Here is a 16662-nt window from a genome sequence, read left to right on the forward strand (position 1 = left end):
TCTTTCATATGCAAAAGTGATGATGGAGCATCGTCAGGGGGCCAGTGTTCTGAGTGGCTGCGCTCCTGTGGGTGGGTCTCACAGAGCCTTGCACGTCCTCTCTGTCTCTCCAGTCCCCCACTTGGATTCGGATGTGACAGGTGAGAGTCAGGGCCCTGAACCCAGGAGTATTAATCAGGCCTTGTAATATCAGAACGGTACCCTCCTTTAAAAAATATTTTTCCTCATTACAAATATTAATAAATACATATGTTTATGCATATATATTTATCTCTATATGTATGTGCCTATTTACTTATTATAGGAAATTTAGAGTAAGTAACAATGAAAAATATCACTCCATTCTCACCATCCTCCAAAAACTATTGTTACTACCCTACTTCTGTTCTTCCCATGCACCGTGTATGAGGTTCATTGAGCACTTACTATGTGCCCAGCGTCCACTGTGCTTCATGCTCTCTGAGCACCACTTGAGTTAATCTGTCATCTTTTTGTTGTTGTTGTTGAATTTTACCTGCAATGGGTCTTCATTGCATGAACTTTTCTAGTTGTGGCACACGGGCTGAGTTTCCCTGAAGCATATGAGATCTTAGTTCCCCAACCAGGGATTGAAGCTTCGTCCCCTGCATTGGAAGGCAGATTCTCAACCACTGAACCTCCAGGGAAGTCCCCAACCTCTCTTCATTCATTGGGGATTCTCCACCTTTTTATATGCATGTTTATACTTTCTTAGTTTTTGAGGCCAAGCAGAGTAGGCTGTTTTGTAACTTTGCCTTTCTTACTCTACACCATCGAAATTTCTTCCCCTGTTATTAAATATTCATCTACAGAGTCATTTTTAACAGCAGCATGATGATGTTTTATTGCAGGCAGATTCCAGGCTTCTCAGACTGGGGTGCATGTACCCCTGAGGGCAAAGCCACAGGATAAATGTAGAACATTTTCCTGAAGCATAAATTTGATTCCAAGCTTTGGGAGGGGAAAAAACATTAAGATCAAAACAAGCGCAGATATGCCACAGAATAGAATAAAGAACACCCATGAATTTTAAAATAACACCGCAAAGTCCAGATCATATGACTTGTAGTTTCCCCCAAAGACCCATGTCCCCTCCGCTCTGAAGATGGGAGAAACATCTGAGAAGCACTGAGCTCTCCCTCTTCTTAAAATCAAGGAAACTGAGACCCTAGAAGGAGAAGGGATTGCCCAGGGTCCAGTGTGTGTGTCACAAGTCAAGCCTGGTGGCCTCTGAGCTGTACCTGTCCCACCAATCCGTATTTGCCATCACGTATCAACCACTGTTTCTGAGGGTGTGGGAAAACTTGCGGCTTGAGTAACTGACCTTCTGTTTATCAGTCATGGAAACTTTCGACTTCCTATGTGATCCATCTCTTAACAGTGGGTTTTCTTTTTAACCTTGCTGGCCAGCATCTGAGGTGTCTGCTCAAGTGCTTGGTAACGGTAGCCTCCCAGGGCAAAGGCAGAGGCCCCTAGACTCCACCAGCACTTAGATTTTTCACTTAATGCGCTGTATGGGAAATACGGATCCACTGGTATGTTTTACCCAGCTGACTTGAGCCTTTAAAGGCAGGAGTTACATTTGGTCATTATTATCTGATATATCTTGAGCACTTAGTGCCAAGATGGATGCCAGGTGCCAAGTTGGATGTTTCATCTATAGGATCTACTGTCGTCATCACAGCTTTTCTTTTCTTTAAATTTATTTATGTACTCATTTATTTGGTTGTGTTGGGTTCTAGTTACAGTGCATTGGCTCTCCAGTTGTGGGGTACAGGCTTGCTAGTTGCAGCACACAGGCTTCGAGGCATGTGGGCTCTTAGTTACTGTACTGGGGATTGAACCCATGTCCCTGCATTGCAAAGCAGACTCTCAACCATTGAACCACCAGGGAAGTTCCCATCACAACTTTTCAAATGTATTATCATCCTTGTCTATCACTTGTCCATCCTCATTCACTCACCACGGAAATATTTATTGTAGACCTTACAGGCTAGGACTGATGCTATATGCTGTGGCCAATCATGATGACCGAAACTGCTCTTTCCGTCATGGAACTTACAGAGGACTGGGAAAGATGATATTCAACAAATAATTTGGACACACTGTAGGGAGTGTAATGTAGTTCAAGGGCCTGTCCAGGTTCAGTCCAGTCACTCAGTCATGTCCGACTCTCTGTGACCCCATGGACTGCAGCATGCCAGGCCTCCCTGTCCATCAGCAACTCCCAGAGCTTTCTCAAATTCATGTCTATCGAGTCGGTGATGCCATCCAACCATCTCATCCTCTGTCATCCCCTTCTCCTCCCACCTTCAGGCTTTCCCAGCATCAGCGTCTTTTCCAATGAGTCAATTCTTTGCATCAGGTGGCCAAAGTATTGGAGTTTCAACTTCAGCATCAGTCCTTCCAATGAATATTCAGGGCTGATTTCCTTTAGGATGGATGTGTTGGATCTCCTTGCAGTCCAAGAGACTCTCAAGAGTTTTCTCTAACACCACAGTTTTTAAGCATCAATTCTTCAGCACTCAGCTTTCTTTATGGTCCAGCTCTCACATCATTACATGACTACTGGAAAAACCACAGCCTTGACTAGATGGGCCTTTGTTGGCAAAGTAACATCTTTGCTTTTTAATATGCTGTCTAGATTGGTCATAGTTTTTCTTCCAAGGAGCAAGCATCTTTTAATTTCATGGCTGCTGTCACCATCTGCAGTGATTTTGGAGCCCTCCAAAATAAATTATCTGTTTCCATTGTTTCCCCCATCTATTTCCCATGAAGTGATGGGACCAGTTGCCATGATCTTAGTTTTTTGACTGTTAAGTTTTAAGCCATCTTTTTTTTCACTTTCCTCTTTCACTTTCATCAAGAAGCTCTTTAGTTCTTTGATTTCTGCCATAAGGGTGTTATCATCTGCATATATGAGGTTATTGTTATTTCTTCCTGCAACCTTGATTCCAGCTTGTGCTTCATCCAGCCCAGCATTTCACATGATGTACTCTGCATATAAGTTAAATAAGCAGGGTGTCAATATACAGCCTTGATATATTCCTTTCCCAATTTGGAACCAGTCTGTTGTTCCATGGTTCTAACTGTTGCTTCTTGACCTGCATACAGATTTCTCAGGAGGCAGGTCAGGTGGTCTGGTATTCCCATCTCTTGGAGAATTTTCCACAGTTTGTTGTCATCTACACAGTCAAAGGCTTTGGCGTAATCAATAAAGCAGAAGTAGATGTTTTTCTGGAATTGTCTTGCTTTTTTGATGGTCCAACAGATGTTGACAATTTAATCTCTGGTTCCTCTGCATTTTCTAAATCCAGATTGAACATCTGGAAGTTCACGGTTCATGTACTATAGCTAATTATTCTTAACTATAATCAATCAATAGTTATTAGAAACCTATTATTTGTTTTAGTTCTATGCTAGGCACTATACTAACATTATAAATTTGAACACATAAAAACCATTATGTATTATTGCACTGGAGAAGGGAATGGCAAACCTCTTCAGTATTCTTGCCTTGAGAACCCCATTAACAGCATGGAAAGGCAAAAATATATGATGATGAATTCCCCAGGTTGGTAGGTGCCCAATATGCTCCTGGAGAAGAGTGGAGAAATAACTCCAGAAAGAATGAAGAGACAGAACCAAAGCGAAAACATCGCCCAGTTGTGGATGTGACTGGTGATGGAAGTAAAATGCGATGCTGTAAAAAACAGTATTGCATAGGAACCTGGAATGTTTGGTCCATGAATCAAGGTAAATTAGAAGTGGTCAAACAGGAGATGGCAAGAGTGAACATCAACATTTTAGGAATCAGTGAACTAAAATGGAATGGAAAGGGGGGTTTAATTCAGATGACCATTATATCTACTACTGTGGCCAAGAATCCCTTAGAAGAAATGGAGTAGCCCTCATAGTCAACAAAAGAGTCTGAAATGCAGTACTTGGGTGCAATCTCAAAAATGACAGAATGATCTCTGTTCGTTTCCAAGGCAAACCATTCAGTATCACAGCAATCCAAGTCTATGCCCCAACCAGTAACACCAAAGAAGCTGAAGTTTGAACATTTCTATGACGACCTACAAGAACTTCTAGAACCAGCACCCAAAAAGGATGTCCTTTTCATCACAGGGGGCTGGAATGCAAAAGTAGGAAGTCAAGAGCTACCTCGAATAACAGGTATATTTGGCTGTGGTGTACAAAATGAAACAGGGCAAAGGCTAACAGAGTTTTGCCAAGAGAATGCACTGGTCATAGCAAACACCCTCTTTCAACAACATAAGAGAAGATTCTACACATGGACATCACCAGATGGTCAATACCATAATCAATCATATTCTTTGCAGCCAAAGATGGAGAAGCATTATACAGTCAGCAAAAATAAGACCAGGAACTGACTGTGGCTCAGATCATGAACTCCTTATTGCCAAATGCAGACTTAAATTGAAGAAAGTAGGGAAAACCAGTAGACCATTCAGGTATGACCTAAAGTAAATCCCTGTCCAAGTGGCTTAGTTCAAACCCACCACTTAGCCTCTCTGCACCTCATCATCCTCTTCTGTAAGATGAGGCTAACAGGAGTGCCAGCTTCATGGGGTACCATGAAGAGTGAATAGATTAACATGCGCAAAGCACTCTGAGCAGGGCTGTGCTCCAAGTGTATTGTTTCTGCTGGCCGTATGAAGGAGAGACGTGGGTTGCCAGGTGTGTATGGCGGGGAGGACCCGCTCTAGGAAACAGATGATGGAGTTTTACAGGATGAGTGGGTGTTAACTTGGCACAGTGTTTTGGAGGCAGGTGAGGGGAGCAGGATGTTGGAGGAGTGTTCCTGGCAGAGAGGACAAGATATGCAGAACACAGGGTGTGGGCTCACCTGAGGAACTGCCAAGAAGTGTGGCTGGACCACAGCAGGCCGGGAGCCATACAGGGTCAGGTCTGGGAAGAGAGGGAAATACTGGCATAGAAGTACAGGCGTCTCCTGGACCCAGCTCTCTGCACCACACGGTTGATCCAGGCAATTGGGAGATGCTCAGTAACTATTTGTCACATAAGCAATCGAGCATGCAGACATGGTGTCTTGGCTATGAGTGTTCCAAGCCCCCCATCCAGAAAAGGAGTCCATTGTCCCATATACATAATATGTGAACTGTCCCAACCCCTCACTGTCAAGCCATACACATCTGTTTTGTTGGTCCCGCTCTCTCTCTCTCTCTCTTTTTTTTTTTTTTGCCACATCATCACATGGCATGTGGGATCTTACTTCCCCGACCAGGGGTTGAACCCATGCCCCCTGCTTTGGAAACAGAGTCTTAACCATTGGACCACTGCCAGGGAAGTCCATGGTCCCTCTCTTGGCAGTAGACTAGCCGGTGTCAGTTTGGATGGGGAGTTCAGTAAGGTCATGCTGCCGGAATCCCCCACTCCACTGGGGCCTCAGCTCTAGCCCAGTGCTGTTCAGACTTGTTTAGTGGTGGCGCCTTGTGTTGAGATGATCTTAGAGGATACCCAGTATATGGAACACCATCGAACAGCTTCCATGGCTGAGGCTTGGACAGGGGGACTCAGAGCACCTGGTCATGACTGGCTCACCCGAGAAAAACGCCAGGGCTCCCTGAAACACAGTTAGAAAACCAAGGGAGGAACTTTGCCCCTGTTTTTGAGTTGTGGAAACTGAGGTCAGAGAGGAGGGGATGACTCTTCCAAGGTCACAAAACCAGGGACAGACCCAGAACTGGATCCCAGACATTTGACATCAGTTCCGCTGTCTCAAGGTGGGGCAGGGGCATGCAGCTGTGACCTTGTCAAGTCAGGGTACAGAGCATGAGAGACAAAAACCTGGCGGGCAGGCGTGGGTGAGCTGTTCAGGGTCACGGCCTGGTTATGCCGTGCCTTTTTTCCCCGTCTCTCTCTCTTTTAATTGAGTTTGAGGTGGTTGTTTTTTGTTTCCTTAAGAAATGGGAACAGAATGAAGCTGCGTAAACACCACGATGTTAACTCCCTGAAAAACCTCCTGCCATTTTAACTCTGTTACTGGAGAAATAAAAGAGAAATAATTTGTCCACCCACACTTAGCTCTTTCTGACGAAGGTAGGTGAATATTGCTTTGCTAATCGAGGGTGACTGCTGGAAGTGGAGCCAGGCTGACTGATCTTGGATTGAGAGGAAGCCACGGCAACCCCAGAAGGAGCGCCCCGGGGGGTCAGCAGGGCCGGGGTCACCAGCCACGTTGTCACCTTCTGCAGGTGTCCCCCAGCCGGTAGGGATGGAGGCGCTGGACCAGGCCGAGGGGCCCGCGGCCTCACAGAGAGCGATGCCACCGCCCCCACCTGCTTCACCGCCCTCAGAGCCAGCTCAGAAGCCGCCACCTCGAGGCGCCGGGAGCCACTCCCTCACTGCCAGAAGCAGCCTGTGCCTGTTGGCTGCCTCCCAGTTCCTGGTAAGGACATCACAGGCCTCGCCGGGGCCTGGAGGGAGGGCGGGTTGAGGGACGGCCTCCACTTCCTCCCCAAGATGGCCGCCTCAGGACACAGAGGACTGAGGGGCCTTCCCGGTGTCCCCTCGTGACTGCGGCCTCTCCGGTGTGAGGAGAAGGCTGGAGTTCCAAGCCACAGCCTTGAGAGCTGAGCCCCTCATGCTCTGAGCTCAGAAGCAGGAATGCAGACCCGGCCCCCAGCGCCCCTGGCCCTGTGGGGGTCCTTCTGAGGACTTCCTGTCTCTGGAGGCACCTCTAGGAGACTGTGCCTGTGATGTGTATAACTGGTGGGGTGGCGGGCTTTCCTCTGCAAAGGCTCCCTTAAGTCAGATTTTCTCCAGGAAAAGTCCCAGGCCCTTGCCTCTGCTGCACGGTCTGGACCTTGGTGGAGGGTGGGGGGTGTAGGCGGTAGGTTGAGGCTCCAGGTGAGCTCCTGAGGGTGGGGGAACGGGGAGATATGCGGGCAAGGAGGCCGGACTGCGAACTCAGTGTGCTGGCCCTGGCCACCCCAGCTCGCCTGTGGGATGCTCTGGCTCAGCGGCTTTGGCCCCATCTGGACGCAGAACACCACAGACGTCGTCTCCTCCACGCTCACGTTCCTGGAGCGGCTGGGACCCTCGGTGAGTAAGCTCCAGGGAGCCCCAGGGTAGGAGGGAGCGCCTGGGGGCCTCCAGTCCCACCAGCCCCTGCCTGGGGCTTCTTTGAGTTCAGACGATAACCTTCAAAGGCTTGAAACCTGTCCCCTCCCCAGAACCAGGTACGAAGTTCTCAGAGCCTAAATCTTATCCCTGTTGAAATAGTTGAGAACGCGCCCCCAGCCCCCCCACCACCTCCATCACCCTGAGCTGTTTGTCTGATGTTCCCCAGGCCTGGCTGGGCACTGGGACCTGGGACGTCCCCAGTCTGCTGCTGATCTCTCTGTGTGTGATCCTCGTCACCACCCTGGTAAGGCTCCTCCTGACCCGACCTCGTTGTTCCCCTCCCGTGACCCCAAGACCCAGTCCTCACCTTGTCCCATTTGACCTACGGACTAGACGTTGTGGGTAGGGCTGAGGAGAGGCACCTGTCTTCTCCCACCAATGTGCCCAGGCTGGGGTGGGGGTAGGGAGAGGCACCTTCTTTCTCAAAATTGGTTTGCAGTGTTCTTGGCTGGGGAAGGGAGCTGAGGCAGTGTGAAAACCGGAGTAGGAACACCCCACCCCACCAAGAAAGCTTTAAAGCATAAGAACCTGAGGGTTGAGGAAGGAGAGGGCTGGGAGGACGTGGTTGGGGGATAGCCTCCCATCTAGGTGAGCGGTGGTGCCCTGCAGACAGTTCCCAGGACAACAAGCCAGCTCCAGACACACGGAGGGGCAGGGAGCTCAAGCCCCTGGGCACGCCATCATCCGGGGGCTGCTGCCAGTATGGTCCATGATGCCAGTTATGCCCCCAACTAGGTGTGGCTCTTTCTGAGGGCTCCCCCAGAACCACCCAGCCCGCTGCCCCCCGAGGACAGGCGCCAGTCGGTAAGCCGTCAGCCCTCGTTCACCTACTCGGAGTGGATGGAGGAGAAGGTCGAGGATGACTTCCTGGATCTGGACCCCGTCCCCGAGACCCCTGTGTTCGACTGCGTGATGGACATCAAGCTGGAGGCCGACCCCACCTCCCTGACCGTCAAGGCCATGGGTCTGCAGGAGAGGTGGGTGCGGCAGAGGCGCATGGAGCTCTCGGCTACCTGTCGGAAGGGCAGATGCCTGACTCTGACTCCCAGTGCCCAGCGCAGAGCTGAGCTCATAGCCCCACCAATGCAGACGTGTGCTCTTCAGGTCTGATTCATGCAGATCTGAATGCCCCGAAGTGAACACTAAGAAACATTATTACTGCACACAGACACGTAGGCATGCACAGGTGTACACACATGCACACTCACACATACAACTCTGTGGCTCGGATAGGTTTCTTTACTGTAGGACTTGTTGGGCCCCTTTAACATGCTTGTAGTCATTGTAGATTGACAAGGGGTTGCGTGTAGCCTTCCTCAAAGTCATCCGACCACAGAAGCCTGCTTTCATAGTGTCTCGAAGAGTTCCACAAAGCACATGTTGGGAGGTGTCAGCACGCTCTTTGCAGAGCCTGGCTGGGTTAGCTAGATCCCACCAGGGTTGTGTTGTCCACATGATGTCATGGAAAGAGTGTTGGAGGAGGAGTCAGAAAACCTAGGTTTTTGTTTCAGCCCTGCCACCTCCTTGCTGTGTGTGCTTGGGCAATGCTTATCCCCTCTGTGGCTTTCAGTTTCCCTTTCTAGATAATGAGGGTAATGGGCCACTAGACTCTGAACACACAACAGGGTCTGCTCAGTCTGCTTATCCTTGCTCCGCTGTGCTACCCCTGGGATCCCGTCTTCCCCGAGCCTCTCCTGGATGAGACGTCCTTGGAGGCTGCAGCCCTGGGGGTTGGGGTACAGAGGGTGGAGCCCTGTTTCTCTGCCCCAGGCACGTGCCCTCTTGGTGAGCTTCCCCTGGCTCTGGGAGCTGCCTCTGGCAAGGGCCACAGGGGAGTGCAGGGAAGGACTGTATTGAGGAGCCTCACTTGGAATCTTTGGGACTGGGGCCCGAGCCCACACTCAGTTACTCTGCTGCAGGAGGCGGGAGCGGGTGGCGGGCTTAAGCCTTGGGGCTGAGCCTCACACTGTGTTGGGGTGATGTCACACCCACTCCTCTCCCTGGGACCCAGCGGGTTCCCACCCCATCTCCCGCTCCCTCATCCTCCTGCTCCAAGGCCCCCAGCTAATGGTCCTCCCTGCCCTTGATACTCACCGCCCCCTTCCTGGTCCTTCCAGGAGGGGCTCCAACGTCTCCCTGACCCTGGACATGTGCACGCCAGGCTGCAACGAGGAGGGCTTCGGCTATCTCATGTCCCCCCGTGAGGAGTCAGCCCGAGAATACCTGCTCAGCGCCTCCCGCGTGCTCCAGGCCGAAGAGCTTCACGAGAAGGCCCTGGACCCCTTCCTGCTGCAGGCAGAATTCTTTGTGAGTCCTCCTGAGTCAGCGCCCCCGCAGGGGCCAGCCCTTTATGCTCATGTTGGTCCCCTGAGCAAGGCTTTGGAACAGGGTACCCCAAACTCAGCATCTGATGAACATCGTTTCATGCTCACCTCTCCTACTGTCTTGGGCAAGCTGCTTCCTCTCTGGGCCTCAGTTTCTCATCCAGAAAATGGGGATAAAGATAACAGGAGTGTTGCAAGGATTCGGAAGATGCAGAATGTGTGCAAAGTGCCCATCAGGTGATTGGTGTTTGTGGCATTCTTAAGTCATCATCACCTGGGACTGTCCTCCGAAAGCCTTAGAAAGCCTTCTCTTCTTTATTTGGAGACATGGGGTGCTACACTATGCGACACCAGGGATTAAACCTGAGGCCCAGCAGTGAAAGTACTGAATCCTAACCTCTGGCCTGCCAGACAGTTCCTGAAAGCCTTCTCTTCTGACTCTCCCATTTTCCCACTCTCCTTTTGCCAGGCATCACCAAACAGTCCCTCAGTTCTGTGGCTTCAGCTTAGGATGGTCCTGATCACCTCCCCCTCCAGACTCCTACAGCAGCCTCCAACTGCCTCCTGTTGGACTTTGAGGGGCCTATCAATGACCCCCCTGTTTTACCTGCCTGGGCACTCAACCAGTTAAGAGCTAAGATAGAGAAGATCACAAAACCACCTTTATTTTTGCTGATAAAGGCTAGGTAGTTTTTGTTCTTGTTTGTATTTTGTTTTTCCATTTTAACTGCTCTGAGTCTTTGGTGCAGACCACAGGCTTCTTTCTCTAGTTGTGGCACGCAGACTTAGTTGCCCGGAGGCATGTAGGATCTTAGTTCCCAGAGCTGTGATCGAACCCATGTTCCCTGCACTGGAAGGCAGATTCTTTATCTCTGGACCAGCAGCGAAGTCCCAAGCCTAGGTTTAACATGAGGATTACGTATGTAGCAGTAGTGAGCTTCCTGATACCAACCACCAGAATAAAGCAACTTTCCCACCACCCCAGGCGGTGCTGGCACATTGCCAGCCTCACCCCATGGGGGTGCCCTGTAATTCTTTCTTAGCGGGAGGGTCAGGGGAGGAGGAGAAGGAAGGAAGGGGCTAGTGCCCCAAAGCCAAGTTCCTCAATCAAACACCTCATCCGATAACCTCGCAGCTCCCCTTGCCCCAGGCCACCTGCTCCCTAGCGGAACCAGATGGCTCTCCTCTCTGGGCAGCCCTCCATCACCTCTGACCTACAGCTCCAGAGTCTGCAGCGTGTGGCCCAGCCTGCCTTACCTGAGTTGAGCCAGCCCCAGCCGCCTTTTCCAGACTCAGGCCCCCATCCCTGCAGGACTGTCCACGTCACACTTGGCCCTTGCCCAACCCCCACCCCCATGCCTTCACAGTCATCATCCCTCACCCTGGAGGCCCCTAGGATGCCCTCCTGGGCTACCCAGCCTCAGTGCTGTCCCGTGGCCACACCTCCCCTTGAGGGTGTGTGGCATGTCCTTGTCATCTCCGGTTTCTAGTTCATTGTCAGTTTTGCCCAGAGAGAGAGGAAGTGGGGGTGCTCACACACCCACCCCACGGGCACTTCTGCACCTGCTTTTTATTCTTCTGATTCTCACAACCACCCTAGAAAGTGAGTATCGTGATCCTCATTGTACCAAATGCATTCTTAGTGTGTCCACACTGAACACTGTGATTCATGATGATGAGAGATGATAAGGGTGCTAAAGTGTGTGGACAGAGAGAAGGGGCGCGAAGAGAGGACAGTCACTGAGGAGTCATCCCAAAGGACCTGGGGGGAGGGGTGGCAATGAACCTTAAAGGCTGAGAAGGATTAGGGGTGATGAAGAGGGATGCGACCAGTGCTCCCCACAAGTGGAGTGCCGCGAACTCAGATGTGGAGGCTAGGCGGAGACTGACAAATTAGCTACAGGGAAGAGATGGGCACAGCTGGAGGGTGGGGCTTTTGAGAGCGACTGGTGGTAAAGAAAGGCCAGCTCCTAGGCCTCACATTCCAGGCAGAGAAGTTCAGACTTGGCACTCTTGACGTGCAGAGTGATTGAGAAGTGCAAATACAACTTTTGGAGGCCCAGAAGGAGGCTGCCTCCCTGCTGGAGAATCAGGGAAGGCTTCTTGGAGGAGGTGGCATTTACAGTGGACAGGAGGACATGAGAAGATGAGGATGGGATGGATGTTACTACCGAGCAAGCAGCACGACCCAAGGTCCTGAGGGAGGTACCTACCTGGGGTAGAAACATGAGTCCGCAAAGCCACTCGATGTGGCTGCAGTACAGGGTGCAGAAGAAGGCAGTGATTGGCCAGGTGACTTCTTCTCTGTTCATCAAACATTCACTGAGTGCGGACCATGTGCCAGGCTGGCCCTCCAAAAACAATGGTGGTGATAACATTTATTATGCACTCAGCATGTGCCAGGCAGGACTGCTCTAGATGCTTTTCATGTGCACTCACTCATTTAATAGTCGATGTTTGTTGAATGAATGCATGCATCACGCCAGCCCACAGCTGCCCTCAACCCTGTGTCTTCCTCCTACAGGAAATCCCCATGAATTTTGTGGATCCAAAAGAATATGACATCCCTGGGCTGGTGCGGAAGAACCGATATAAAACCATCCTTCCCAGTGAGTACTCGCTGCCCCTCACCTGGGTTCCCTTAAACCCTGAGGCAGGGTTAAGAGACTAACTCCAGCATGGGCCTCCAGGGTCACCAGGCAAAGGGATGGAAGGTGGGGGTGCCCGATGAAGGGAAACACCCCCTTTAGAGGGCAGAGGGCTCTTGGTTCCTTCATACAGCACTCTCCAGATCTTTGCCCTGGAAAAGCATTGTGCTGGGCTCTGTGGAAACTCAGAGAAAAAGAGGAACAATAACAGGCAGCTCCTAGACAGTGCATGGTGGCTGAAAATTGTGGTCACATCCCTGGTCTCTTCAGAGTGGACAGGTTTTAAAGAGAGGACATTAAGGCTCAGAGAGGTTAAGTGGCTTATCCACTATCACACAGCTAAGACGTACAGAACCAAGTTTGAAACTAGGCCTCTGTAACCTCAAAATTGTGCTCTTTTGTCTACCTGGAGTTCAGTTTGGCTAGATTATGAACCCTCTAACAGGCAGAGCCACCCCACAAGGGAGCGAGCTGCCTGTCAGGTAGGAAGCTCCCCATTGGCTAGGGTATTCAAGCTAGAATGCATGAGTGGTCCCCCTGGAAGGTTTGATAAGGATTTTCCCCCTTTGGGGTAGTTAGACCAGGGAACCCGATATTCCTTGTTTAGCCTGGGATGCCATTTTCAGGTAACTTCCATCAGGCCCCTGTCTGCCTGTCACCCCTGCCAAGTTCTGGCCCAAGGCCCTAGGGCTAGCTTTGGGGGTGACTTATTGAAAGAAAATCCCCACAAACCTACTGCACTCAGTTTATGGAGTAAGGAGGCTTTAAAAAAGCAGTTTTGCCATCAGCTTCTCCAACAACATGTAAGATGTCATGACTTATTTTTAACTTTTAAAATATCGACTTGTGGTTGCTATGGTTACACAGTGTCTAGGTAGTTCCAGTTAAACAAAGCACCATTTAAGGCCAGGATTCAGGGCTGCTTACCTCTTCCCGCCTCTTGCTCCCCCCTCCACCCACCCAGCCCTACCTGGAGGCAGGGCTTCGGGCACCCCACAGTCTCAGGCTTTGCCGGCCACTCAGAATAGCCACTGGGGGAGTATGAGAGCCAGGCCATCACTCCATCTGGTCCCCACTGGATTCCTGAGAGGAATCCAGCCTCCAGCCATACCCTACGCCTGCAGCCCCCGAGCCCAACAGAGAATCTTCTCTGTAGCCAGCAAGAATTGACCCTGTGCCCTCAGAGACTGGGCTGGGGTGGGTGGTAGAGGCCCCTCTCGGATCAAGGACACCCCGAGGCTTGCTTTCTCATTCATTTGGAGGCTACTTCTGGATCCCAATCTGGGTACCATGAGGGGAGGGAGGGGGCCATGCAGGGCTGCCCATTCCTGTCCCCTGGTCACACAGAGCCCCCGTCCGTTCACCCTCGCTCTTCCCCGTACCTGACTCTCTTCCACGCCCCTCACCGCAAGAGCTGCCTCACCCCCACCTTCCCCCCACAAATCCCCTGCCCAAACCTCAGGCACTTGGGCCAGGGCATGAAAGGACTGGAGAGGGGAGGTTTGTGGGTATCCCTTTCCATTTCGTATTCCAGGTTTGGGATCCTCCTTTTGACCTGTTAATTTATAAATTGATTTAATTTATACTTGCAGTGATATCAGTAACAGCACCAACTTGCTCTATAGTGACTGTGTGCCGGCCTAAGTTATGGGTCTGAGGACTCATTATTAACGGCCACTCTTGAACCCTGAAAGGATGAGTGAGGGTGTGACGGAAGGAATGTTCCCAGTTTACGGAGAAGGCACAGTACTCGGTGAATGGCCTGACTGACACCACGAGGACTTGAAGCCAGCCTCACTGGTGGGTGGTGTAAACTCCTGACCGCTTCTGTGCAGCCTCTGAGAGCCGTACGGGGCACACTGCCAGGGCCTTGAGCCCAACCCTCCTTCCACAGGAAAGACCCTGGGGGCCAGAGAAGGGAGGAGATGTGAGCTGGTGACAAAGCTAGACAGAGCCCCAGAACCCCGGCCCCCAGGCCCCACCCCACTACCTCCTGGCTCAGTCCCAGCCTCTGCGAGTTTCCAGAACAGACTAAATCAATACAGGGAGGCTCTAGCGGAACAGAACAAACCCTAGTCTAGGAGACAGAACACGACGTAGTGAGAATCTGCTGCTCTGGGATTTGACAGGTGACTAGATTGGGGTGGGGGTGAACCCTTGTAGACTTGTGTGTCATCTCATCTCAGGCGCAGAAGACTTTACTCCTTTCATTGTGATAGTCTCCCCTGGCATCCTACCCAAATCTTAGCTATAAAGTGCTTTACAGTTGATGTAGCACTTCACATCTGTTTTCTCATGTGTCTTCCCAACAATCCGAGGAACTAGGCATCTTTACCCCCATATTACAGATCGGAAAACTGAGGCTTAAAAAGGCCATGTGTTTACAAACTTACACAGCAGGTTGGGGACAATGTATACTCAAACTCTTGGCCGGCCCTGCTGTCTAGGATGTATCCCGTAGGGAATTTCTTACTGTCTGAGCTGTCTCCTCCCCAGACCATGGAGCACAGAAGGGACAGGGCAGCTTAAGGGATGCAGGCAAGGGTGGCCTGGACCCTACACAGGGAGACAGCCAAGGCCTCCCTGTACCATTCTCTTCAGCCTGGGTCCTCACCTTCCTGAGTGGGCCACAGGAATGGGCAGTGTTTTGCTTCTGGCAAGGGAAGAAGGAACTTCCGGTCCCAGAAGACATGTAGGTGCCCTGACAGGGGCCAGAGAAGGTGGGCCCACACAAGAGGGATTGCACATTCAAATCCCAGCCTCACCTGTCTCCACTACCTCAGACCCTCACAGCAGAGTGTGTCTGACCTCACCAGACCCTGACGACCCTCTGAGTTCCTACATCAACGCCAACTACATTCGGGTATGTAACCCCATCCCAACAGTCTCTCCCTAAAAGGGAGGCCCGAGTCAATGGGGTCCATCCACTAGGCTTGTCCCTAAGTCCGTCCGGTTCCTGCCAGCCCCCCGGGGAAGAGGCTGAGTGGGGGAAATGGGCCCCGGGAGCACAAGCGACCCTCATGGCCTGGACTTGGCTGGTCACAGGGCTACGGTGGGGAAGAGAAGGTGTACATCGCCACTCAGGGACCCATCGTCAGCACGGTCGGCGACTTCTGGCGCATGGTGTGGCAGGAGCACACGCCCATCATCGTCATGATCACCAACATCGAGGAGATGAACGAGGTAGGCCCCGCTGGACCTTACCAGGTGCCCTGCGCCAAGCATCTTGTTTCTGTGTTAATCCTTACAGCAATCTTGGGAGGTTGGTATGTTCACCTTGCTGCCTTGCCCAGGGAAGGAAATGTGAGGCTCAGAGAGGTTAAATCAGTTACTCAGAGCCACACAAATAGAGGCAGGGCCTGGAGCTGGCCTGTCCACCTCCAGGGTTCAGGATCTTAAACATGCTGTTCTGCTGCTGCCCAGCCTGCCAGGGCTGATGCTGGCTACTTCCATACTCATCACAGCCCATTTAATTGAAGTCCCATGAAGGTCCTTAAAATTGAGTATTACTTCCATTTTCCCAGATGAGGAAACTGAGATTCAGAAAAGGGAAGCAACTTAACAAGTTACAAAGCTGAGATTTGAGCTTTCTAACTGCAAACCTACTGCCCTGCTATCTGTCTCCCCACTGGCCCGGGACAGGCACTGGGGAGGGTGTGGTTGGGGCGCTGGGAGTATCTCAGCCTGATCTGGGCCCCTGCAGAAGTGCACCGAGTATTGGCCGGAGGAGCAGGTGGTATACGATGGCGTGGAGATCACCGTGCGGAAAGTCATCCACACTGAGGATTACCGGCTCCGACTCATTGCCCTCAGGGTGAGGCCTGGGGCAGGGCTGGACTGGGCTGGGAGGAGGGGGCACTCCACAGCCAACAAGGTCCCAGAGGCCGAAATAGCTGAAATTAAGGCATGTGTCACTCCAGGCTTTACTGATGAGCAGGGATGAGGGGAAAAGGGGTGAGTAATCTTGCAGATCAGAGGCAGGACCAAATTCTCAGTGCATTTCATATCGCTAGCGTCCACACTGTCCATCCACACTGTCATTCACAATGTCTTCCAGCTCTGCTTCAAATGTACCCAAGGCCAGGACTGTCTGGAAGAGGGGGCTTCAGCAGCTTCCATATTCTATCTGGAAACATCCCTTCACCTGGGATGCTGGGCTTCCAACCTGTAGTACCGAATCCGTCCACTAGAGGACAGGCGCTTTTTGCTGCATTTGGGTAGCACAGGGAGGTTGTGGTTACAGGAAAAAGAGAAGAGGACATAAAAATTATGAGCAGTACAGAACAGCCCAGAAGAGTGTGGGGAGGTATCCTCCCACCCTGAAGCTTGTGCTTCTTCCAGGCTCAGCATAATAGAGAAGATTGTTCTTTTGGAGGGAAGAAAATCAGTGCATTCTGCTTTTGAGAAATCTTATGACCCCTGCTTGGGGAAAGTGGTACCACTGTAATAATCCCAAGGTCTGGAAGAGGTGACCTAGGTTCCAGGAAGCTGACATCCTA

The 16662-nt window shown here is 51.3% G+C and overlaps 1 protein-coding gene across 2 annotated transcripts in view; it reads left to right on the forward strand.

The window, feature by feature from the left end:
* Window positions 1–16662, forward strand: part of PTPN5 (protein tyrosine phosphatase non-receptor type 5) — a 57077-nt gene that overhangs the window by 37020 nt on the left and 3395 nt on the right. For both annotated transcript variants that reach the window (XM_043452000.1, XM_043452001.1), the window contains 9 exons: window positions 6261–6454; window positions 7003–7110; window positions 7358–7435; window positions 7927–8168; window positions 9309–9498; window positions 12040–12124; window positions 14947–15026; window positions 15209–15346; window positions 15867–15977. In XM_043452000.1, the coding sequence (XP_043307935.1) occupies window positions 6261–6454; window positions 7003–7110; window positions 7358–7435; window positions 7927–8168; window positions 9309–9498; window positions 12040–12124; window positions 14947–15026; window positions 15209–15346; window positions 15867–15977 (1226 nt within the window). The remainder of the gene's footprint in view (window positions 1–6260; window positions 6455–7002; window positions 7111–7357; window positions 7436–7926; window positions 8169–9308; window positions 9499–12039; window positions 12125–14946; window positions 15027–15208; window positions 15347–15866; window positions 15978–16662) is intronic.

The sequence above is a fragment of the Cervus canadensis genome, chromosome 29 (genome assembly GCF_019320065.1).
Source record: "Cervus canadensis isolate Bull #8, Minnesota chromosome 29, ASM1932006v1, whole genome shotgun sequence".
NCBI classification, from domain to species: domain Eukaryota; kingdom Metazoa; phylum Chordata; class Mammalia; order Artiodactyla; family Cervidae; genus Cervus; species Cervus canadensis.